The sequence below is a fragment of the Manis pentadactyla genome, chromosome 3 (assembly GCF_030020395.1).
Source record: "Manis pentadactyla isolate mManPen7 chromosome 3, mManPen7.hap1, whole genome shotgun sequence".
In the NCBI taxonomy this organism is placed as follows: Eukaryota; Metazoa; Chordata; class Mammalia; order Pholidota; family Manidae; genus Manis; species Manis pentadactyla.
In genome coordinates, this window is record NC_080021.1 from 63,144,229 (window position 1) to 63,169,915 (window position 25,687).

Genomic DNA, 25,687 nt, shown 5'->3' on the forward strand with positions numbered 1-25,687 from the left:
TGTCCAAGAGTTTACTGCTTGTTTTCTTTTAGGAGCTTTATAGTTTCAGGTGTTACATTTGGGTCTTTAATCTATTTTTAGTTTATTTTTGTGTATGGTGTAAGACAGTGATTCAGTTTTACTCCTTTGCATGCACTGTCCACTTTTTCCAGCATTATTTATTAAAAATACCATCTTTTCCTCATTGTATATTCTACTTCCTTTATCATAGATTATTGATCATAAATGAAAAGGTTTATTTCTGGGCTCTCTATTCTCTTCCATTGATCTATGTATCTATTTTTGTGCCAATACCATACTGTTTTATTATAGCTATGTAGTATAGTTTGAAATCAAGGAGCATGATACCTCCAGTTTTGTTCTTTCTCAAGATTTTTTTTGCTATTCAAGGTCTTTTATAGTTTTCAGGATTATTTGTTCTAGTCTGTGAAAAATGCCCCTGGTATTTTGATAGGTATTGCATTGAATCTGTAGATTGCTTTGGATAGTATAATTCTTCCAATCCATGAGCCTAGTATATCTTTCCATTTATTTATGCCACTTTCAATTTCTGTCATTAACTTCTTATAGTTATTACAGTATAGGTCTTGCACCTTCTTGGTTAAGTTTATTCCTATGTATTTTATTATTTTTGATGCAATAGTAAATGGAATTGTTATCTTAATTTCTTTTTCTGAAAATTCATTATTAGTATACAGAAATGCAACAGATTTCTGTATATTGATTCTGTATCCTGAAAATTTGTTGAATTCATTTGTTAATTCTAATAACTCTTCAATGGAGTCTTTAGGGTTTTCTATATATAATATTATGTCATCTACAAATAGTGACAATTTTACTTCTTCCTTACCAGTTTGGATGTCTTTTACTTATTTTTCTTGTCTGATTGCTGTGGCTAGGACTTCCAGTACTATGTTGAATAAGAGTGGTGAGAGTGGACATTCTTATCTTTCCTTATCCTAGAGGAAAAGTTTTCAGCTTTTCACCATTGAGTATGATGCTAGCTGTGGGTTGTCATATATGGCATTTATTATGTTGAAGTATGTTTCCACCATAGCTTACTTTAAATTTGTTGAGAGTTCTAGCTCCAAATTCTGTGTGTTCTATCCAATCCCATAGCTTCCACATAGCCCACCACTTGCCTCAGCCTAGATATGGGCCAACTCAAATATGGGACTTAAATTATTTATCATTATATCACAGTCTGACTTCTGTTCTTGACTTCACAATGAAGGATATAGACACAATGATCCAGTAGTATGGGATCTTCTCATTGTTGGATTGTAATGTCTGAGGTCATACTTCACTGTGAAGTTTCTCCACTTTAACTTAGCATTACCCTCCACTCCAGAACATGGCATAGTAGCTAAGAGTGCCAACTCTGAAGTCAGAACTGGATTTAAATTCTGGCTCCACTGCTAATCAGCTATGTGATCATGGGCACAGCTTCCTCACCTGTAAACCAGGTAAAATAATCATATCACCCTCATTGGGATATATTAAGGATTAACTGTGATTTTTAAATTGTTAGGTATTTAAGATGATGTTTTTAGCACAGGGTATTATAAAAGTTACAACAGATAATAATGATAGAATACTATTTCTTAATACTCTGGGGAAATGTTAATTATTAGTATGTTAGGTTCTCCTGTCAGAGGAGCTTGGTTGCTACCTTGGCTGAACCTTGTAATTTCATTTTTGTCAATTTTCTCTAATAACTTAATGTGAATTTAAGATATGTGAATTTATACTTTGAAAATATATATAAAATAACCTGTATTGGGTGGAAATTAAATATTTGTAATGAAAGAAATAAAAAATGATAAAATACTTAGATACTATTCATAGATCCACATAGGTTCATTTCTGGATTTCATGCTATGCCCACTGGAGTAGATCACTAAACACTTTGGTGATTATGTTAATATTATACAATTATCACTTATAATATGAAGGTAAGAGAAGTCATAGAGAAAAGAAGTCACTTCCCTGAATAATATTAACATTTCTTTCAAAGAGGTCTATTTTTGAATGCTTGCAACTAAGAAAGCCTCTAGGATATTTAGACACAATCTTGATAAAGTATATTCCACATAGAGAATACTTAATGCTTAGCTCTGCGATTGTAGATTCGTATTTGTTATATTTCCTATTAAGTGCTTTATTACTAAATTATAATGTGCCTATAGTTGATCACAACCACAGAATGCTATCCTCTCAGTGAAAGTGCCTTTTTCTTCTTATTTTCCAATAAATGATTCAGGTAGTCTTTGGATGCCTTATTTTATGTTTAAAGGAATCTTTCCAGGGATTTAAGATCATTTGTCATTTATCTTTGTAATTCAAATTAGAATATTTAATAATATACTGGACTTTATTTTTCCAGTGTCCTTGCTTTCGTGTTCTTTTAGTCACTACATAACAGTGGAGACATAGTTTATACCTACATTGTCTCTGGCCACACAAGAAAAATGGTATAAACATTCAGAGAGCTAAGCTTTAAAGAAAGCCAATTCTACTGTTGCAAGGATTGCTGTAAGATTTTGCTTTGTGAAAGTATAAATAGGACAAGATAAGGTTCTAGGCATCAACAGATCCTGGGCACCAAATAGTCATTGATGTTACTTTGGCACCAACTTCAACACAATGGTCTGATTTTTTCCTTAATCACCCAGTGTCACCGGGGATGTTGAGAGAACAAACATGAGAGCTAGTACTATAAAAACTACTTCATTTATCTTTTTTGTCTTAATAAGATCCTAAAGAAGTATAAGATAAAAGTGACAATAGAATACAGGGAAAATTTTACAGAGAAACAAAAATCTAAAGCAACATTTGCTTTAATTTTTGCATACTATATTTTTCAAATAAAAGTAATATTGTGGCACATATAGAAAAGATTAATTTAAATCCTAAGCCTGTAACTGAGCCAAATGAAAGCATGAAGTTTAATCTGTGCCTGTTAAAGCTACATGAGAGAAGTGGGTAACATGTAGCCACAATGAACCTCTTTCTAGTGACTCCCTGCATGACACTGGGGACTCTATGAAGAGACTTGTGAACCACAAAGATCACAGAGAGAAGGAGCTTGACTTCATAAGAATTTATATTCTGTTAGAGCAGGGGAGTTAAACAGAAAAAGGAAACTGGTCAAATTCAGGTGATGGTTTGTTTTCTAAAACATATTGGAAACATCAGACTCATGTATCAGCTTAACTTTTCAGCCTGAAAAACTACTGCTATATGTAAGGTCTGCAAATGTAAAAACCCAGTCTTGCCAATGCCCAGTGGCAACAGAAAAAATGGTCACAACCACCTAGAGACATGGCTGTATATTATATGAAATTGAAATATATATGAAAAGGAACAGAATGAAGATGAAGCACCAGGAGTTCCAGAAATGGCCAGAGCCCAGAGGCTTGGTCTAGAAAGGGAGACTCGGGAGTTTTGAAAGAAGGAGATGCCCCTTCCTCCAAAACTTCCTGGAGCAAAGGTGCTGATTCTGTACAATGAAATAGAAATCCGATGGGCCCTCTTAAAGTAACTGATGACCAACAGGAGCCCTCTTTTTCACCTTCCTCATTACCCATGTGCCTTGATGGCTGTGGCAGCTGCAGATAACAGCAAGTTCTCAGGCAGACCTGCAGGGAAGTTCTCGGCTCAGCTCTTAAGAGCTCTGAGCCAGCTGTTCTGAAAGCTCATCTAGAACGTATTCCCCTGTGGCTAGAAGGGTGCTGAGCCCCCTCTAGCTCTGCAGTGGGTTCTGTATCCTCTCTTTGTGCTAAGTCACAGCTGGAAATCAAGCCTCTCTGTCAGCATCAAGTTCTGTACAGGTTTCCTGCAAACCCCTGAGCCAGTAGTCCTATTGGGTGGTGCAAATGTGATCCTGTCTGTCTTCTCAGCCTCAGCAGAAGAGCGACAAGCCCATATTTATTGCTGTTACTATTCTGGGGGCTGGATGACGTTTTTCTCCCCTTGTGGCTGAGCTCTGCCCGTTCATCTTTCACCACTCCCTCCAAGTCTGCAAGAATAAAACCAGTGATACAAATAGATTCTATCAGTAGAAGAGTTAAAATGAGAAGTTCTTAAGTATTCCCAAATCTATTTGCTTCACAGCATTAAAAGCTTTAAATTCCATCATCCTGTATTTTTAAAGTACTGTTCGAATCCCACTATTGTCCTAAACTGCTATTGTTGGTCACTTTGCTAAGGAAAGAAAACATGGCTAAAGGGGAAAAAAAACAACCTGACTGATAAACACAGCTTGGAAATTTGGCAAATGTTGAGTTTTCCACTGCTGAGAGTAGGGAGTATCCATGTTACCAGAACACTTGAAGACTCTCACTTGTCTGTCCCTTCATTCTTCCTTACTAAGACGTGCCTCTTTTGTGACGTGAAAGGGACTGAATGACAAGCCACATAAACTCCTATTAAGGATACAATGATAAGGGCATAGGTGACGACTCCTGGAAAGTAACTATATACAGATTTTCTAAATGAAGAACTTAGACACATAAATAACTAATTACCACATGTATTACATGATGCACCAAATGGAAGCAATTCTGACTGTACCACCAGCCCCCTATTCATTACCAATCAGTCAAATCTTCCACCACAGCTCATAAGCCCTTCACCTTTGTACCTACCTGGCTGATCATCTGTCCTTGGCAATATTTCCATCTCTGGCTTTACTAAAATAACTTCAGATTTCATGTGCCCTAACCCAAATCCAATTTGTGATACACACGGAAGCAGAAAGTAGAGGGACACAGTAGGTTGCACAGGTGGCATGGGTGGGCTTGTGAGTTCAGCTGCCTGGGTTTGAATCCCTGCTCAGCCACAGCCCCGCTTGGGGACCTCTTTTAAGCCTCCATTTCCTCTGTAAAATTAGGATGACAATAGTAACCCCCTCATAGAGTTTTTTGTGAAAACTCAGTGAGAAAACTGATTGTAAATGCAGATAGAAAGATTAAAAGGCTGAGAACAGGACCCTTGTCTTCATTCGAGAGCAGAGCAAGTTAACCTCAGGCCAGCACATTTCCTTTGGGGCAGTTGTGCTCCATCTTCAGCCCCTCTGTTCCCTCCTAAAATGACAAGATGCAGGAGTTGTGCTCCAGATTCAGATGTTTCTGGCCACCTGCCAGGGAAATACCGTTTCAATATACAAGGTAGTATTTAAAGTGCACTGTCAGCTTGCAGCTTGGCTAATTTTCACCTGAAAAGGCCATACATAAAAGAACTATTTAAATAAAAACACTTAGAACAAGACCTGGTTTATAGAGTTAAATATATATATATACATAAATGTATATATCACATATATAGCTTTTTTGCCTGATTGGTGTTTTTGTCTTTCCTCTACCTTTTCAGTTGGGTATTTCTGCACCCATTTCCACTGATGGTGGGAAAACACTTAATTTTGTCCCTTTTATGGTAATTCAGCCACCTCCAGTAGAGTGTCAATTTATTCCAAATTTGTTTGGGATAAATATCAGTCTCTATTCTTCTTCCCTCTCATGGTGGACGGGAGGGTGAGGAAAGGATTCAATTCTCCCATGGCTTAGACTTCACCTGAGCTTGGCAGGGACATCTAGGTTGATGACCAGGCTCTGGTCCACGCTGGCCTCCCCTGAGGTGTCTTATCCATCTGCATCTTTGGGATATGACCTCTGGCCTTGTTGTATGCTGAACGGTTTGCACCTGAGGTCCCTCAGGGCCAGTCCTTCCAGCACATCAGACCATCCACCCTTCCCCACCAATGCTGATTCAATCCTGGCTCTAACTGACCCTCTGAAATTCAATCACGTCTTCCCTCCAGGCCCTGCTTTGTGACACCACCCAAAGCCTTTCCTCTCACAGCACCATGCAACCCACAGGCAGCTGGCCAGCTTGTAATTCTCAGCTATACTTGTAGGAGAACTCATCTCAGATCTCCTGCACACTTCAATCCCCACCCCCAATCCCAGAGCTGGAGATATCTAGGAAGCCTATTGTAGCTAATGTTCTCCAGGAAGCAGACTTTGAGATTTGCCTATAAAACATTTATTGGCAAACATTCTACAGAACACCACCTGTAAGGAAATGAGGGAAGCTGGTTTAACTTCTCCAGTTAGAAGTGCCATGTGGTTGCAAAAAAACTGATGATACAGGTTGCTCTGGAGCTGAAAGACCTATTAGGATTGTTCCAATTGAGACAAGGGGACTAGACTTTACATCCCCCACAGTGGACCAGTCACTGGTTTGTGGGCTTCTCCAGGGAGTCCAGATGATGTGGGGCTAGGAGGCCTTCTCTGATTAAGTGCAACACTTGGAGAAGGACTCACAGCAGCTGGGGGAATGAATGGCTCATCCAGAAGGCGGGCCTGGGCTGCACTTCTGTGCCCAGTTCGGGCCCTGCCTCCCTAAATACCCCACATATCCCCTCTGTCCTAACATGGCTACCTATGTTGTTTCTAATTGTTTGATGAGGCTTCTGCCTCCCCTCTCCCAAGATGTCCTGGAGGGAAAGTAGAATAAATGATCCTTCTGTCTTCAGATTCTCAACATATTTGGGAATATATCCAGGAATTTTCATCCATACTCAGCCATTCCCAACCCTCTCCAAACTGCTCTAGTATCATATCTTAAATCCTCCCTACTCTATGATTCACAGTAAAAACCCTGTGTTCCATTCTCCAATTGACGGTTTGGGGGAACCCCACAAATCATTTTTTTCTTTCAACAAAGCCTGAATCTTGTAAATATTAGCCTTGTATATCATTATATCATTTCTCCCAAAGTTCAATTTTGTTTTCAGGTTGGGAGTTTCAAGTTTACTCCTTTGTACCTTGCTCACCCCTCTCCATGGAGTAATGGACATTGTTGATCAACAGGAAGACTTCTGACATCTTGGAACAAATGTAACTTAGTGACATTTCATATGTGTTAACCTGATCAAAGTACAACTGTAGACTGCATCATTTTCTGCCTGCCAGAAAATGCACATTTCTTTCACTGGCTGTACTTCACATTTGGTAAATTATACAAACTGTTGAGAGCTCTCAGTTTTACGAAGCCCCCATTCAAACTGTTCTGTATACACCTGAAGGTAAGGTTCAGGTTTCCCAGGGCCCTTCACTTTTTCTTCCCACACTGATGGATCGGTTTATGGGCCTGGCTTGGGGAGCTAGTGCCATAGGCCTTTTTCAGCCCCATGGCCAGGGAAGTAGAGACTTCTCAATCACCTCTTTATAACCTTGTCCTGCGTACCATAAGCAGGAGCCACAGGGGCTTGTCACCACCCGCAAGGTGGTCTCACAGTCAAATCTTATTGATCTTGGAATTCAGTGATCCCTTTTCAGAATGTTAGAAGGAGCAATTTATCCTGTCCCCATGGTTCTATGTGAGAAGCAGTTTCCCTGTTTGTCCTCTAGGAAGTCTCTGGGAATAGCCATTCCCATATGTAGAATTGTTCTCCAACCGGAAGTCCAATCACCCAGGGGAGTTCACCCATGTATTCTAAGGGGTCTGGTAATTCTCTCTTAGATTTTTCCATGGACTTAGTTAGTTTTGGTGGCGGATGTTGTGTTTATGTTTAGGCTGATTTTGGCACTAAATCTTTCTACTTTTATAGTTTCTGACTAATGAGAAGAGAGGCAGACCTCCTGTCTACACAAATACTTACATACTATATCTCCCCCAAGGACTAGCAAAATGGTATGCCCACATACCATACAAAGAAACGCTTCCTAACAGATAACCCAGAGGAGTCCTCTACGGCTTCAGCATGTGCCCAGTTAGGAGAAGCTCTGCCTGCATGGGCAGTGCCATAACCATCATCTGTCACATAAACTCAGGTAGTTAATTTCATTATTACTTGTTTTCAATTTATGTTGGTTTTATGTTGTAAATACAGTATAGGCACACAGAGGTATACCTTATTTTATGGCTTATATATTTAAGTATACATAGTGATTGTATATTTGAATAAAAATAAAATTATTCAAACCACCATGGGAGAGATATCTGGATAAATTTGGGGTTTCTTTTCAAAAGTGTTTTGTGCATTTCTCAAGTGTGAAAAACAGTGTTCTACTGCAGAGGGGGTCACGTCTTGCTTCAGGGTATGTGTCAGAATCAATGGGAGGGGCTGGCAGGCAGCACTCTTCACATTTCCTTTCCAATGTATCCTCTTCCTTTTTTCTTTTCTCTGCCCTACCCCCAGCTATGGGGGAAGTGTCTAAACAGTCATCAGTTCTTACCAAGCACTTAGGGTAAGACCACAAACCGGCCCTGGGTCCTGCCTGCCGTCCCGCCATCATCTCTCACCAACAACCTCTCCCTTGCTCACTGAGCCCAAGCACACTGTCCTATTTTCAATTCTTTCTTCGTGTGGAGCCTTTTTTACCTCAGAGTTGTTACCTCTTCTTCAGGTGATCTCCTACTTACTTTCCAGGCTATATCCTAGTCACCCTTCAGAGCTTAGCTTAAATGTCACTTTGATAGAGAAGCATCTGAGTAATATCTGTTAGAATGATAGATGGATGGGTGGATGGATAAATGGATGGATGGAGGGATGGATGGGGAAGCTTTTCCTGACCTTACAATTTAAATGAACGTGTCCCTTGATATTTTTTTTTTATAGCACTACTTTTTCTTCTATAACATAGCAATTTTCAATGATATATTGATTTAGTATCTATTCCACCTCCCCCACCCAGTGGACCATACATTACAGGCAGGCAGGTTGTTAATGACTTTATACCCATTAGAGGGCATCCCATTTAAAAGATACTCACTATATATACACTGGGTAAATGAACAAAAGGAAAACCTGGGGATCACATTTCACATCACTAAAATAGCTGTAAAGAGGGGAAAAGACCTTTTCTAACATTTTTAACTTTTTTAATTGGTGGATTACATTAACAAGGAACAAGCTGAAAGAATAAATTTTGAAGAAAAGTAGCATATGGCCTTTGAGATGGAAGAGAATCAAAAATTGAAAAGTCCTTGCAGACAGCCTCCTGAGACAATAATCAAAGACAAAATATACACTGTAATCAGCATGAAAATGACTATATAAAGGTTACAGGGTTTTAGTGAAATTCAGTTACTGCTCAGACAGAATAGCTCTGAAGATTATATATATATGAGTCAACAGTCACCAAACCACTTGCTTGTAAGAGTAGAAAGAAAAGCTTTTCTTCAGCTATCTGACATTTGTTGTTGTTTTTTTAATCTGGAAGAGGCAGTCCCGGGATCATTTGGACATATTCTCTTTCAGCGTGTTCAACCCTAAGCCCCACCTATCTCAACACTGCTCTAAACCCCCAGCAGTGACTGACAGAAGAACCAGCTAGTTCAGGTACCAGGGGGCAGGCCAGTGTGCCCAGACACCACAGCACCCAGCCAGCCTGTGCCAAGTGAAACTTGCCAGAGGATCAAAGCCACAATTCTAAACTGACTGGCAACCTCAGGAGCTGCAGCTCAGGGCACTTTGCTGTGTGGTAACCCTAAACTCTTCCCCGCTTAGCCCAGGCCCCATGCCCTGCTGCTCCTCCAGGATGGGTCAAAGGAGACATGCTTAAGGCCAGTGATCTCTAAAAGCAACACATCTCCCTGAGTCCACACTCCAGAGTTATTGGGCAAGGAATGGAGACCTTACAAGTCCACCTACTGATGTGGTCTAGAGCTATCAGGTTTTTGTTAATATCTAGATTTCAAGGCCACCCCATTAATGCCTTGTTTTATTTTGTAAGTATTCACTATCTATCGTATACTTACCTTAGAAGACATTCTATTACATAGCACTTTTGAATTTTGCTTTTAAAATAAAAAGGAAGACATTACTTGTAATTGTCAAAGCACCTTGAGAGAGAATTCATGCAAGAAAGATGAATATTAGGATCACTAGTATCCAGCAACTGTGAATTTACTTTATCAGTTTATGGACCCTAAGGTAGTCCACATGAGAAGATCACCCTGCATAATGTTTCCCTGAAGAAACAGAGTATTTATTAAAAACATGCCTGCCTGAGCCCCAGCTCAAAACCACTGAATCAGAATTCACTAAGGAGAGATCTGGGCACGTGTATATTTAAAAAGTGCCTCCTCATGATTGTCATCAAGGGAGTTTTGGAGGTTGCCCTACAGAAATGATTCTGCACCAGAGAAATACATTAGAATTGTTGGTAAAGTTCTCAGAATGTACATGGTAGAGCCTCTCTCAGAGATTTTTCCAGGAGAGGGTGGAGTCTGAACAAGCATATTTTGAAAATACTCACCAAGGGATTCTTATCTGCACTTTGTTGAAATAACAGTCTAAAGGAATATTTAATATGGATCTGATGTGTGGGAATGAAGCATAATTTAGCCTAGGCTCTCATGTTATAGAAGGAAATGATGGTGCATACTTCTTTGTAGAAATAGCCAAACTTTTCACATCAGCAAACACAGCAGAACACACCAGTATACAGCTGGAGGTTTCTAAATGTCCACTCTGTCCCAGTCAGGCAGTCTATGAATTATTCAATCAGTTGGTGAGTCAGAAATCACTCATGTCTTCTGGATTCTCCAGGCAGTCTTTTTCCACTTGGGACACTAAGTTTTCAAGGGTCCTAAAATTCATTAGGTCCACTCACTGCTATACATGTTTATTGTACCATATGCCAATGGCAGTTCAATATAAAGTATTGATTTTTAAAATAATAACATGCTAAGATGCTGAAGATTGACATTTCAATTTAATTATTAATAGGTAGCACAATTTTAAGGTTCAAAAGAAATGCAACTCAAAATCCTCCTCAGTGGTTATTGCCACCCCGTCTCCTTTATTTTTCTTTGTATCTTTACAATTTTTTACATATATACAAATACAGAAAAATGCAGCATGTTACATACACTATTCCACACCTTGTTTTTTTCCAGCTAAGAGATTTTGGGGATTTTCCATGTCATTACATAGAAAACTTCCTCATTCTTTGTGAAGGGCTATGAAATCAGAATTTCATTCAGTTTTATTAAGTTGTGAATCAGACTTTCATCTTTCTTTGACCAAGGCCTACCTACAGAGGCAGACCTCAGAGACAGTGCGTGTTTGGTTTCAGACCATGACAATAAAGCAAATATTGCAATAAAGTGAGTTAAGTGAATTTTGTGATTTCCCAGTACATATGAGTTACACTTACAGTATACTATAGTCTATTAAGTGTTCAATAGTATTATGCCTAAAAAAATGAATAAGATAGCCAATATACATGAAAAGATGTTCCTCACCACTAATCATCAGGGAAATGCAAATCAAAACCACAATGAAATATCACCCCACACCAGTCAGAGTGGCCACTATCCAAAAGACAAGAAATAACAAGTGTTGGCAAGGATGTGGAGAAAAGGGAACCCTCCTACACTGTTGGTGGGAATGTAAATTGGTGCAGCCACTGTGGAAAGCAGTATGAAGGTTCCTCAAAAAACTTAAAAATGGAAATACTATAAAATCCAGGAATTCCACTTCTAGGAATTTACCCAAAGAAAACAAAGTCCCTGATTCAAAAAGGTATATGCACCCCTGTGTTTATCACCACATTATTTACAATAGCCAAGATATCGAAGCAACCAAAGTGCTATCAATAGATGAATGGATGAAGAAGATGTGGCACATACACACAATGGAATATTACTCAGCCATAAAAAGAAAGAAATCCTGCCATTTGCAACAACATGGACAGACCTAGAGGGTATCATGCTAAGCGAAATAAGTCAGGCAGAGAAAGACAAATACCATATGATTTCACTTATTTGTGGCATATAAAAACAAAACAAAACAAAATGAACAAAATAGCAGCAGATTCACAGTAAGAAGTAACTAGTGGTTACCATGTGGGAGGAATTGGAGTGGGTGGGTAAGGAGGGGGAAGGGGATAAAGGGGCACAAAAATTCTCAATCATAATGTAATATGGTCACAAGAATGATAGTCCAGCTGGGAGAATATAGCCAGTGATTCTGTAACACCTTTCTGTATTGACAGATAGTTTAATTGCACCACTTGGGGTAAGGAGTTAATAATATGGGTAACTGTTGGGCCACCATGTTGTATACTTGAAACCAATATAAGAGTGTATATAAACTAATTTCAATTTTTAAAAGTATATACTTTAATTAAAAAATACTTTATTGCTAAGAAGTGCTGACCAACATCTGAGCTTTCAATTAGTTGTAATCACTGATCACATAAACAGATCACCAAAACAAACAAAATAATGAAAAAGTTTGAAATATTGTGAGAATTACCAAAATGTGACAAAGAAACACAAAGTGAGAAGGTACACCTGTAGATATGAGTGTGTGTATGTGTGTGTGCTGATTTCCAAAAGCTCACTGGGTGTGTCAGTGCAGAGCCTCTAAGAGGCAGATGCAAGAACAGAATTAAACATACAAGACATTTGCTGAAGGGGAGCACATGTGAAGAATGAAGGCTAGCAGGAGCAGGTGGAGAAAGCCTTTAGGTCACAACACAGGTCTGAAACTGATAAAAGAGGGAAGGACTGGGTAGAGGAGCCTCAGACTGCAGCACAGTCCTGAGAAAGTTTCAGCCAGGTCAGTGGAGAGCACAGAAAAATACCAGTCTGTCAGAGGAAGTCTCTGTTGAGAAGGCATGGCCCAGCTCTAGAATCCCACTGTACCCAGTCATTGGCTGGAGACAGTCTAGATAGAGCATGGCCTCAGCACAAAAACTGCCAGGACCCAAAGGTACAGCAACTCATAGCTGTTCACCAGTCTCCTTCCTTGTAGCAAATTCTCTTAAAGGAAAATCTGAGTGGCAGCCACAGCCATCACAATCTCCCTTTAAGGTTGTCTTCACAAGTATTTGGGTAGCAGCTCCCATGAGCCTCTAGTCTCGGGAAAGCCTAGTAAAGGGAAGTCAATCAGACAGATAGGAGCCCCTGTCTCTTCAGTAGGTCCTGGGGTTGCAAACTGTGATCTTCTCCGCCTTCCTCCAACCATTGTCACTTCCCCTCACCCTGAGCTATCATAGCAGCAGGTTCTGGTGGCTTACCTGGTGGTGTGACCCAGACCTTCCTTCCTGAAACGTCTGAACCCTTGGCAAGTCAAGGCTTTCTCAGACTAGGGTTGCTGCCGGTGTGCCTTAATAGCAAGGGGCCAGTGGAGTTCTGGGAAGCTCCCGTGGATCACCTGGGGTCCACACGTATTCCTTGCTGTCTCCATTGTATAAACGCCTCTTTCTGCTCAGAATTTACAGTCCAACAGGACTCTCTTTTTGTCCTCTTTCAAGAGTGTTTACCCAGTAGGGACCTGAAGAGCTCAAAGTTCAGAGATAGGAAGAACAAAGACCCTGAGTAGGTCATGGGGTGAGATGGTAAGAGGAAACTCTTGCTTCCACCTCTTAGTTCCCAGGCCTGTATGTACTTCCTACTGGGAATATAGTGCTACCTAAAAGTCTGGTTTACTGAATATTCAGCATCCCGAAGGACACCATTCTATCTTTGGAAATTATTGCCACCAAACTGGAACTTCAGCTGTGCCTTTAGGAGACCATTCCATCATTCTATAAGGCTGGCTCCTCCACAGATAATAGAGGTATATGGTAATGCAGAATGCAGTAAGACCAGTAGGTCCAATGGTCGGGGCTCACTTTGGCACCTCCTTCACCATGAAGTGGGTCCCCTGGGAAGACATTATGTTGTATGAAATTCCATGCCTATGGATCAGGTATTCTATGAACTCCTTGATAGTGGTGATAGAGGCTGAGGCTCTGTGAGCAGAAAAGGCAACCCCACACCCAGAAAAGGTGTCTATACCTAGAAAAGACAAACCACTGGCTCTTCCAGGCTGGAAGGGGCCCAGTATCATCAACTTTCCACCAACTGGATGATTGGTATCACAAGGAATAGTCTCTGTTGCTAGCACGTTGGACAGTCAGAGGCAGCAGTAGCTAAACTGGGGTAAGTGCAAGTCTTCTCTGTTAGGCCATGAATAAGCTCCATCTCAACAACTGAGGCCACTAAGTTCACGTGCCTCTTGTTCCATATCCAGGATGGCTGATGAGAAAGGATGCCTGACATCAACTCTCTGAGTCCTGGTGTCTCTTGGGTTTTCAGTGCCTCTTCCATGGAGAGCATTGACATGGAGCACAAATACACACTTAGCACCCATTCCCATATGTTCATCCATATGTTTCTATCCTAGACTCCCATATCTCCAATTTTCCACTCCTTTCCCTTCCAAGCTTCCAACCAGAAGACGGGGCTGTTGATCACTGCCCAGAAACCCATATACATTCCCACCTCAAGTCACTTTTCCTTTCATACAAAGTAGATTACCAGGGCCACCACACACAGTTCTGCCCCTTGGAAAGATTTTCCCTCTCTATAGACCTTCAAGACCACTCCTGAGTGGAGCTGTAATGTAGCCTCCACTCATTTTCAGCTTCAACCACATGCAGAGCCTGTCCATCTATAAACCAAGTGCAAGCTTTTCTTCTACCTTCAGCTGGTTGCATGGAACCCATCTTCCCATAGAGCTGGAGAAGGGGTTCTAGTGCAAACCTAGGGGACATGGGGGTCTAAGCAACCTGTTCTTTCAGCTTGCTTATGCTCTCTGGTCCTGCTCAGCTTGATCCCAGATGTACCATGTCCATCTTCTGGATCTGACTTTGGCTTTGCAGGTTCAATGAGACCCAGCTCATAATAGGAAATTCTAGAAATGGTCACTTGATGTGCTATGGTCAAGTGTTCCTCATCTACCAAGGTCAAGTAACTTACCAGGAACTCTCTCTCAAAAGAAACAATTCTGTTTAGCAGATGATATGGCCTTGCTGCAGATCCCCACAGGCCTTCACTGCAATCCTTCTACTGGGGCATGCCATAATCTTCCCATAGTACCTTTCTCACCACTGACACCGAACACCAACACCAAGGAATCTGCCTGAGCAATGGCCCAAGAGGCAGGGCTGCTTGCACCACAGCCTGGGCCTCCTGCTGTCCTACCCTATGCCCTCTCAGAGCCTTCCTTCCACATCTCCCAGCATATAGGTTGGAGCAGTTTCTAAATGAGGCATCCATTGCTTGCAGAGCCCAAGAGGTCTACCAGGTGCTCTACCTTCTTTTGTGTTAGAACCCACAAGATGCAGCAACTTGCCCTTTACTTTGGAAGGGATGTCTTGGATGGAGTGAGGCCTTGCTGTGAACACCACAGTAGATCTGAGGTTGCAGCAGCTGGAGACTGTCTGCCCAGTACCTGACTCACTGCAGGTTTTCATTAAGGGAGATCTGAGCAGTGTGCCTCCAGGGCCACCCCATGGGGTGTTCCTACTTCTGGGTAAGCTGAAAGAAGGGTTTTCCACCTGAAAGTCATAAGTGAAATGCAAGAGATGACAAAAATGCTAGAGCATGTTAAAGGAAAGGAAGAGGAATGTAAGCTTTATCTGGAATGCAATCAGTATCTGAAGAATCCAACAAGGGCCCTAAGGTGTGCATGTTGAGGTGATGGGTGGATTGGGACTGGACTTGGCAAGAAAAAAATTTCCCCACATCATTCAGTTACAGGAAAGCCTTTCCCATTATTGGCTATTGTTTCAAATCCCATTCCAGAGCTCTTCGACCCATTCATTCCCTAATTATAATTTACATTTCTTTTATTGCCAAATAATCAATTTCTTTTTTTTCTCTCCTTGGGCTTTTGGTCAATGAGCAAATCCTTACTCCTTAGTTGTGCTTGCAGCAATACTGTGTGCCTCCCTCCTCTTTTCAATTCTTTATGAAAAGGTTATCTCATTCATCTTCACCACTGTTAACATCTTATCACCAGAACTCCCAAATATGCTCTTATATTCCCTTGCCACCTCCAAGTTGTGCCATTTCAAATACTGAGTTGCCTAAGCATCCCCACATTTTTGGAATAAAGCATTATGATCTTCAGTGTATCAGGGGGAGATGCAACTCGTCATCTTGTCTCCTCAGGCCCCAGGTCTCCTCTGTTCTCACAATGAAGGACGTGGATTACCTTCCTTCCTTCCCTTTGTGAGGGGTCTTGTAACTCAAGGTCATTCCTTTGTAGACACCTGGAGGGATGCCCCTTCCACTCTACCCACAAAGCTAACCAAATGGCTATGATTCCCAAAAATAGCTTCAATCATGGCAGCCCACAAAAATCACTGTCCTTGAACTCTTACGATACTCGACACTCATTTGCTACTTGTAGTTGTATTCCTTGCACTTTGTTTTTAATCTCCTGCCTCTTTAGAGATGTTTTATATATATGTATATATGTGTACATATGCACAGAACATACATACACATTTTATGATCTGTGATTTGCTTCAGGTACTAGGTCTTCAGTTCAGACCTGCAATCCACTCTATGTCTGCAAGCTCACTGCCTCTTTTAAGCATCCCTTTAATATGTTGTTGCCTTTTTCATTGTTAGAGCTTTCCTGAAACCTTCCGTGAGCCTCCTCATTGGGTACGTATGCTAAGTCTAGGTGGAGCTCAGCCCATTAGGAAGGGCAGGCATGGAGCCACAAGAGACAAGTCATGGGAAGAAACCAAAGCACTGCCCTTGAGACTTAAATAAGGCTCAGCTGGTGTTTTTATATCTGAATTAGACTCCTTCTAAATTAGATGCAGCCCTAAGAGCAGGCTTGTGGAGTTGTACAAGATTAGCCAACAAGTATCCGGCAATCACACAAAATTCTGTTACCGTGAAGCTAATGTTTAGAACACAAAAGACAGCCTAAAATTAAGGAGAATAGGAAAGAGAAAAGAAGAAAAATACACAGGGAGTGGAGACAGCTGAAGAGGTGGAAGAGGAGAGGCAAGACATACAGGTTTTAGAGAAGCCAAGGGAGACAAGTACTCACAAGTATCAGATTTGCAGCTGCCACTAGCAGGATAGAAACTGAGGAGATGCCATTGTATCTGCCAGCGAGGAGGTCCCTCGTAATAAGCTTCACTCGAGGAATGAGGGCAGAACCCAAGTCGAGAGGCACAAAAATGGGAGGTGGGAAGAATGTCTATTACTTGAATGTAATATACTCTTTCCAGGAAGTCTGGAGTTTTGACAGCAGACACAGGATGAGAAGTGAAAGCAGCACCAGGAAACTAGGACTGTTTGCATGTGAGGACACAAGAGCACGTTTGTTGGATGGAAGAAAAGAAACTACACTGTAATCAAGAGAGAAGGCATTGATGCAGAACTTGGAAAGGAAAAGGACATTTTTTCCTCTGGGATTGGGGTGAATGAGGAAAGGAAGAAAATGAGAACCAATGCTAGGTTTTGAAGAGAGAAAGAGAGAGGGGTTCCCACATGTTAGTTCTTTTCTTCTGCGAGGGAGAAGGGGGGCTGCAAGGGGCTGAGGTGATGGGTATTTGGATGCTGCCTGGGAAGAGGTCTGCTGTGCATGGGGTGGTGTTGGCCTGAAGCCTGCCCCCAACGGTGTGCAATGGTGACTGGTAAATGATGTGATTCTCTCCAGAAAGGGCTTCCTAGGAGCAGCGGATGAGAAGTAGTGGCTTAGAGTTGGGGACTGGGAGGGCAGATGCACCAGGAGATCACTATAGAATGGACAGTGTGGTAGAAATAACTCACTAGGGCCTTTGGGCAGGCTAGGTGTTTTGCCAATGGGTTTCAGCCCCAGGCAAGTTCACTATGGATTCAATATCAAAAAAATGACAATGGAACGTTCTTGGGGTGAAAGGGTTTATACCCAACTTTATTCCCACAGTGGCAGGTCAATCACTAGAATCCCTTCCACTCAGAGCAAGTCTGCAAGGCAGCAAGCCGGGCTCTGCCTCTGGGACTCTCTGCCCCTGCAACTGTCTCAGTCTCTGTCCTCGGTGCTGCCACCACTCCAGCCTCTGCTCTCCTGCAGCCGTGCCCTGGGCAGAGCTCTTCATATAGAGTCAGTAACAAAGTACTGCTCACACATGTGTAGTGAGCAAGCTGACCAGGGCCAGGTGAGAATCCTGGCCATAGGAATCTTCACTTTCACCCCACTAAGGAAGGGCCCAGAGGGCATGAAGGGCATTAAAGGCATGGGGAACTTTGAAAGAGTCAATGGCTTGTTCGGTTAGTGGGAAACACCAGAGAGTGTTGTCAAAGAGTAGACTGTAAAGTTCTGGCTTTCAGAGGTGGCCTACATCTGGGTCAAAGTATGGTCCAGCCTATGTCTGAGGGCTTCATGATAAAGGACATGACACCGAGAAAGGCAATGAACTGGGAGGCCAGGATGCAGCTTCTCGGGACAGTGACAGGGGACAGTGTGTGGGGCAAAAAGCAGATGAGCTATCAGTCCTGGATGAACACGGGGGAGTGGCCTAGAGAGACGGCAACCAGAGGGGCCTGTGATGGCAGAAATAGTGCAAGTTCAAGGCAGGTGCTAGTGAACAAGGGCTGTCAGAGGAAGGAGAAAATCAAGGGTTATTTACTTATCAACTAATTCATTTTTAGTTCTTGACCTGTATTACCCAACTACCTATTGAACATCTCCTCTGGGATATATTTCTGGATCATCTTCTAAATGAACCTATCTTCCCATCTCTGTGATTTTACTCTTCATCCTTCATTTCTGTAATTCTAGAGAGCAGCATCTCCATGCATCTGGGCAGCCAGACTAAAAAATAAGAAAGGTTGTCTTCACCACCCCTTCTTGCTCTCCCATTTCCCTCCCCCACTGGAAAGCTCTCACCTCCCTTCCTGTAAAGGATGGTTATAAAGAGAAGCGCCTCTACAGTCAGACAGACCTGGTTTGAATCCCAGCTTGACCACTTCCACTTGGAATGATCTTGGGCACATAAACGTCTTAAACCTGATTTTCTTCTTCTGTAAAATGGTTATAATACTAGTACTAATCACATGGGTTATTATGAGATTTAAGTGAGTTAATGAAATGTAAAGGACTTAACACAGAACCTGGCACATAGTAATTGCCTTCAAAGTTTTGAAGACCATTCATTTTGGAATTCTCTCCCTGTGGATAAAGTGAGGAATCCTGTGGCCAGGAGTCTCACCTGGCCCTGGTAGGCTAGCTCACTATAGACACGTGGGCAATACATTGTTATTGACTCTATATAAAGAGCTCTGCCCAGTGCTCTGGGTGACACGGTAGCCTGGCCTCATGGCTGCACAGCTGCAGGAGAGCAGAGGCTAGAATGGTGGCAGAGCCAAGGACAGAGACTGAGATGGCTGCGGGGGCAGAGAGGCTCAGAGGCAGAGCCTGGCTTACTGCCTGCAGACCTGCTCTGAGTGGACATGATTCTAGTGATTGACCTGTCACTGTGGGAATAAAGTTGGGTATTAACCCTTTCACCCCAAGAATGTTCCATTGTCATTTTTGGTCTCATTGAATCCATAGTGAACTTGCGTGGGGCTGAAACCCATTGGCAAGACACTCCCTCTCCTGACTTCAAGTTGTCTGCAAAGCTTATGCCCATATTTCTTAACTTTTGTATTTATTGTGGACAAATTCCTTAAATTTTTAGGAGTGCATTATTACAAATGTGCTAGCAATACTCATTTTGATGTAAATCAAGTAATTCTAACTATATGTACTTTTATACATAAACTTTAGACAACACCTACAGATTACTTTTGTCATTTGTAAATTTTACTAAAAATTTCAATTATTCTAATATGTAAATATGAAGTCACCAATAAATTTTTAAACATGCCTTCATTAAAACAAAAAAAAAATCAAATCTAAGTAAAACATCCTTATCAACATGCTGTTACCAGACATCAACACTCAAAATGGCTTGCCTTTTGGCACAAAATGTTTTAGAATGGGAATTTCTAAAGGCTGGGTTTTGAGCATGGAGGAAAATAAACTGGTAGAGTGGTTGTTGGTCCCTGGGCTTTAGTTGCCTCCCCCACCCCACCTGTCAAACCAACATTCACATTCCCTTCTTATTAATCCCTTCTTACAGCTAAATTCAACTCCCCCTTATCCAGGGCAAAGGTTCACAGTGAGAGGGAAAATAAGGACATTACTAGCCAGCTGGTAAATGGCAACATTATCCCACTGCCTACTATTCGCAATGCCATCATTCTCAGCACCTCTTCTTCCTCCTCTTTCCCAGTCTTCAACCATCACCATGGAACCTGAACACTTACATTAAGAACGCATCAATGCAACAGGAGAAATATCCTATTGTGATTGCAGCAGGTAACTGCATGTGTGACTTGTATGGTTTCTTTGCCAAAAACTGTTCTGCAAGCTACCAGAAATTCAGTATAATTTTCTTCCGTGAAGAGAGTCAACAGCAGAGTTGGGTTAGGATTGAGATTAGTTCAGATTTAATAGCAGATATCTAGTGGTGAATTCTACTATTCTAATGGAGGTCCCTTCCAAGGAAGACATCTGCTAAGGATAACAAAAGAAAAAACTAAGAGATAGTCATGTCTTTTATCTTCCCCATGTTTCCTCCCCATGTTTCCATATTCTACTCAGCTGTGTGTGCACCACTACCCTTTGTCCATCCACCATAGATGGACTAGACATCCATCACAAAAGCCAAAACCTTGCTTTGTGCAGGTTTATTTCAGAAAATCTACCATTTGTGGGAGAGCTAATTAGGAAAAAAAAGTTTTTTTTGTTTCCACCATGCTTGCAAACAAAAATTTAGCCCTTAAATGTTCACATATGAATCCTAATGCAAATGGGTGGGTCAAAAAAAAAAAAAAGGTAAAGGGGCAATGGTTACTCTATGAAGAATGCCAATTTAAAAAGAGGAAAAAAAGAATGTTGGCTTGAGCAACCACATAGTTTCTCATATCAAATAGAACCTCAAAACAGATGGCAATGTGTCTGTCTATGCTAGCTCCTGATCCTGCTATATCCCATAGCAGAGAAATGGAATTAAGGTTTAGCTGCAAAAGTCCTGGGCCCTCATTTTCCCAGTGGCCTAAATCAATCCCCAGTCCAAGACGAGATGCTGAGCAAGATGTGTAATTATTTCAGGCCACTAGGGTAAGCACTATTCCTGGCAACTGCGGGCACCGCCATGGATGAGGGTTTCTAACTCTCTCTGGTGATTTGGTTCTGTGTAAACTCAAATTTTTCTCTATTTCAGCCAGATAAGCAGGAAAAGCCAGCTCCAGCCCTGAGATACAGCCAATCAAGGTCAATTTCAGTTCCCTTTCTGGGCAGTTTAGTCTACTTCTCCTGTTCCCTACCATGACACCTGTCCTTATATTTTATCTGATTATCAAATACCTAGTGAGAGAAACTTTGACAGCCTCTGTACTCCCCTGGTCATCCAAAAGCCCCCCAGTCTAAGGAATACTACGAATAATCTGCAAAGCAGTGTCCTTGAGAGGCCAACCTACGATGTGTGTCCCACCAGTACTTTGAGTGTGAGGTTGAGACCCATGCCTGCTTTCATCAGAGGCAATACTGACTGATTCAACTTGTCTAGTACCAAATCTCTTATTCTTGTCTTTGCACTACACCCACAAAATAATTATTATCTAACAGGGAAAGGCAAATATAGTCATTCCCATTTGAAAGATGGTGAAATAGAGGTTTAAAAGTTTAAAAGAGTCCCTCAAAGTGAATTCAACAAAGAGGCATTGTACCTGGAAGTATCAGCTGACACCTGTCCCTGCCTTTGTAGGTCACAGACTCTTTGTAAGTTTAGAACAGTGTTTTACTTAACGATATTCCTCCTTGAAAACTTGTATTTACTTTCTTAAACTGTGGGCACTAGTGGAGAGGTACCAGGTGTACATTCCAGACACTTATACAATATGCATAAACTGGCTGGTCTGCCTGTTGGGTACATAGCTCCAGGCTGAATAATTTCTAAGGTTGTCAGAAATGAGGCATTAGAACAAGCAGGTTCTGATGTACAAGGAAAGCCTAAACCTCTTCAAAAACAGATTTAACACATCATCTTCATTAGTTATTACTAATAACTAATAAATAAAAAAGGAACCAACTGATTTTGTGCTTTTTCAAACTGCACTGCTCTCCCCAGTATCTTCATTAAATAAATGCAAACACATGTGCTAAGAAATGGGTAGGTGTAAAAGAACATTCTGCACAATTATATCTAGGCTGCCGCAGATTTATATCACATGCATACATATATCCGGGGGATGTTAATTCATGACAGCTGAGCATGACAAATGCAACAGTACACAAGTTGGAATGCCGAAACAATGTAACTGCAACCCCATGCAGACAAACACGCATACATAAGTTTTCCCTCAGCACACACGTGGCCGCACTTACAGGAGCTTAACCACTTTGATAAACCGCGAATGCAAACATCGGAGGCTCCGCCACCCGCGAGCTGCCCCCGCACACGCAGCCGCGCCTTCCTCCACAGGCGGGGATTCTCGCGCGTCCCTGGGTCCGCTCGCCCGCCCACCGGCATCCCGCTGCGCGCACACACGCGCGCCCACCGGTCCCCGCGCCCACCCGCCCTCCCGCCGGGGACGCGGCGGCTCCCGGGGCTGGGGGCAGGGCCCGGTGGGACGGACGCGCCGCGGGGCCGGGCCTCGGCGCCCGGGGAGGGGACTAGGGCGGGCGCAGGGCGGCGCCCGGCTCACGTGGGCGGGCGGGAGCAGCTGAAGGTCCGCTCCGGAGCCTGGGCTGTCCTCTCGCGCGCGGCGCTGGCCCGGGCGGCGGCGGCTGCGAAGGAGGCGGAGGAGGAAGGCGGCGGTGGCGGCGGTGGCGACGGTGGAGGCGGCGGCAAAAGAAGAGGGGCGGACGGGGGCGGCGTCGGACTGGAGCCGAGCGGCGGCGCGAGCTGCCCGGGGCGCTGTCTTGAGCTCGCCCGCCGGGCCCCCACCCCCGAGCTACACCCTGCCGTGCCCAGCTCTGCCCGCGTCTGTGCCCCCGCGGGGAGCGCGCCGGGGCTGCCCCCCGAATGACGGGCGGAAGGTTCGACTTCGACGATGGCGGCACCTACTGCGGCGGCTGGGAGGAGGGCAAGGCGCACGGGCATGGCATCTGCACGGGGCCCAAGGGCCAGGGCGAGTACTCGGGCTCCTGGTCGCACGGCTTCGAGGTGGCTGGAGGCTACACCTGGCCCAGCGGCAACACCTACCAGGGCTACTGGGCGCAGGGCAAGCGGCACGGGCTGGGGGTGGAGACGAAGGGCAAATGGATGTACCGGGGGGAGTGGTCACATGGTTTCAAGGGGCGCTACGGGGTCCGGCAGAGCCTGTGCACCCCCGCTCGCTACGAGGGTACCTGGAGTAACGGGCTGCAGGACGGGTACGGCGTGGAGACCTACGGGGACGGAGGTGAGCGGCGTCGCAGGCGGCTCGGCTGCTCCGAGAGCTGGTGCGGTGGGCTTTGCCCAGGCTGCGGGGACGCGGGGAGGACGCGAGGCGCACGTGTCCAGAAACCCGCCAAAACACCTGGGGAAGCCTCCCACCCACCTCCCGCGCTCGCCCTCACCGAGAGGGTGCGTTGGGACGCTACCGGTGCTCCGGGGTTTGATCTGACCCGGTTCTTGGAGCGGGCGGTGTGTCTACACCCGGGAGAGTGAGGCGTGAATATACCTGGCCGGCGCCAGCGCTGCACTGCCACTAGGAGGGAGCGCCGCCCGAGAGGGTTGGGCTGGAGAAAGGACGCTGTCACTTGAGCCCGTCACATTACGTTCCGGAGCCCTCCCTCTCCAGGCCCTGTTGGAAATCGCCACTCCCGTGGAGTTAGAGCTAACACGCTGGGCTTGTGAGGCTGGCTGTCGGTACTGACCGCTCCCCGGATTGGTTTCGCGTGGAGTCGTATTTCGCTTGTGGTCCTCTAGTAGCCTAAAGATAGAAGCCAGAACCTCATAAGTAGGATGTTGGGGAATTGTACCTTATTTGGTGTGCATTTGGAAACATCCTACTTATGGGAGTGGATAGGCCACCTGATGCAGGTGGGGTCCAGAGGGTGTAGGTTTTTCTTTCGAGTTTTCATTCAGTTCCTTAAAGTAGTGGTTTGCAAGCAAAACAATGGTAGTCATTGTTGACTAGAGATCTTTGGACAAGTTACTAGGAAAACATTTTAGAAATGAACAATGAAGTCTATGTTTTTTAAAAGTGCAATTGACAGGTATATTTCTGTAGTTGGTAAGTTAGCAGCTACTTTACTCCTGAGAATGGCAGTATCGAATCACCGATTTGCACTACGGTGTATGACCTAAACAGTATGCTGGCTGTGAACAAAATTCACCCCATTTAAATACTTAACAATATTTGCAAAAGAAATTGTGTATATAATAGGGAAGAGTTCCCTTTTTTTCAATTAGGACAAGAATACATTACTGAAACGTGTCAAAATCTGAGGGATTTCCTTGTGTAATAAGTTGAGAAGGATGATGGCATATGCTTTGACGAAATACATTTTCTGTTAATAAACATAATCATAGTTAATTGAAAAGGGTTCTTAGACGATGTCACCTTTTGGAATTATGCTGCTCAGAGTTGGAGGATATTAAAGGGATCCAATTAAAGGTTTCTCCAGTCCACTGCTATGTCAGTTAGGCCATTGCTTTTATAAAAGCTTATACAATTTGTACACTTCACTTCCTCAGAACACTTAGGCTGTGATTCAAATGCAAAATGGCAGAATGGTAGGATTTGCTAAAAAGGACATCTTTTCGTCCTACAGTATAAATAAAGGATGGTTCTCATGGATTAAAAGGGGGGAAATTTTTTAATACTTTTATATGGGCTGCATGTGTCTCGAGTTCCACAATGATTAGGGCCCTTGAAAGTTCTGAATGGGAATGGAGTGCCTTGGTTGACAGCCCTATAAATAGGTTAGCTTGGGTTTGGCTTTTATTGGAGTCCTCAGGTCTTCCATATAACTAAATTCCATGCTCAAGAGAGGAATGCAAAACTTATTTTTTTAATGTGTGCATTATTTTATAACCTTTTGAGTAGTCTATGGCTAGTTCTTTTACTTCAGTTTTGGAAGGTTAAAAATAAGTCTTTTAAAGTTACTACTCATTGAACAAAATCTCTTGGTTTAGAGCATTCATTATACCTAGCAATCAAAAAATATATAAAGCACAGTAAAGGTCATCTATGTACACGTTGTAGAAGCTCAAATAAGTGTCCAGGAAAAACTATATGGATAATCTGCCTTCTATTTTAAAACTAACTTAAAAAAAATTTTAAAGACCTTAAAATTTGGCATCACCATTGGACTGTGGTTTTTTCCTACCAAAAAGAAATCTAATAGTCTACCAATTAGGAAGAAAAAAATACCTCTTAAAAATCACCATTGAATGTCTACTCTGTGCTAGTCAATTTTCTGCTTTCTTTCCTATGTCACCCCCATATAATTAAAAAGTCCTTTATCATAAAGTGGGTATCTAAGTGGAAGTGCATTCATTTAACTTATTTCACACAAATAGGAAATGCCCATTTCGTACTTGAGTTAGCTTGGCTTTTTTTGTCTCCATATTCCACATGTGCACCCTCTCTCAAATTTAGGGGGAAATCATTGGGTGTACTTTGAGGTGACATTGAACTAGAGGAGGAAGGAAGGAAGTAGTAATTCCATATGAGAAGTATCACTTGATTTACTTTATTAGTAATTTGTGTGTGCAGTGTTGCTGAAATAGAAACCCCCTGAATATTAAGAATAAATTAATACCATATTCATGAAATCTAAGTTGAGGTGCAAAAAAAAAATCAGAGTTTTTTGTGCAAATTCTGATCTGCTGTACTTCACTTTTTT

The 25,687-nt window shown here is 42.8% G+C and overlaps 1 protein-coding gene across 5 annotated transcripts in view; it reads left to right on the forward strand.

Moving 5' to 3' along the window:
- The first annotated feature begins 22,633 nt into the window (after positions 1 to 22,633).
- The window catches only part of JPH1 (junctophilin 1), an 80,266-nt gene continuing 77,212 nt past the window's right edge, over positions 22,634 to 25,687 (forward strand). For 4 of the 5 annotated variants that reach the window (XM_036887497.2, XM_036887500.2, XM_036887499.2 and 1 more), the window contains exon 1: positions 22,634 to 23,253. In XM_036887497.2, the coding sequence (XP_036743392.2) occupies positions 22,875 to 23,253 (379 nt within the window). In that variant the 5' untranslated portion in view covers positions 22,634 to 22,874. The remainder of the gene's footprint in view (positions 23,254 to 25,687) is intronic. The other variant, XM_036887502.2, reaches the window with a different exon arrangement.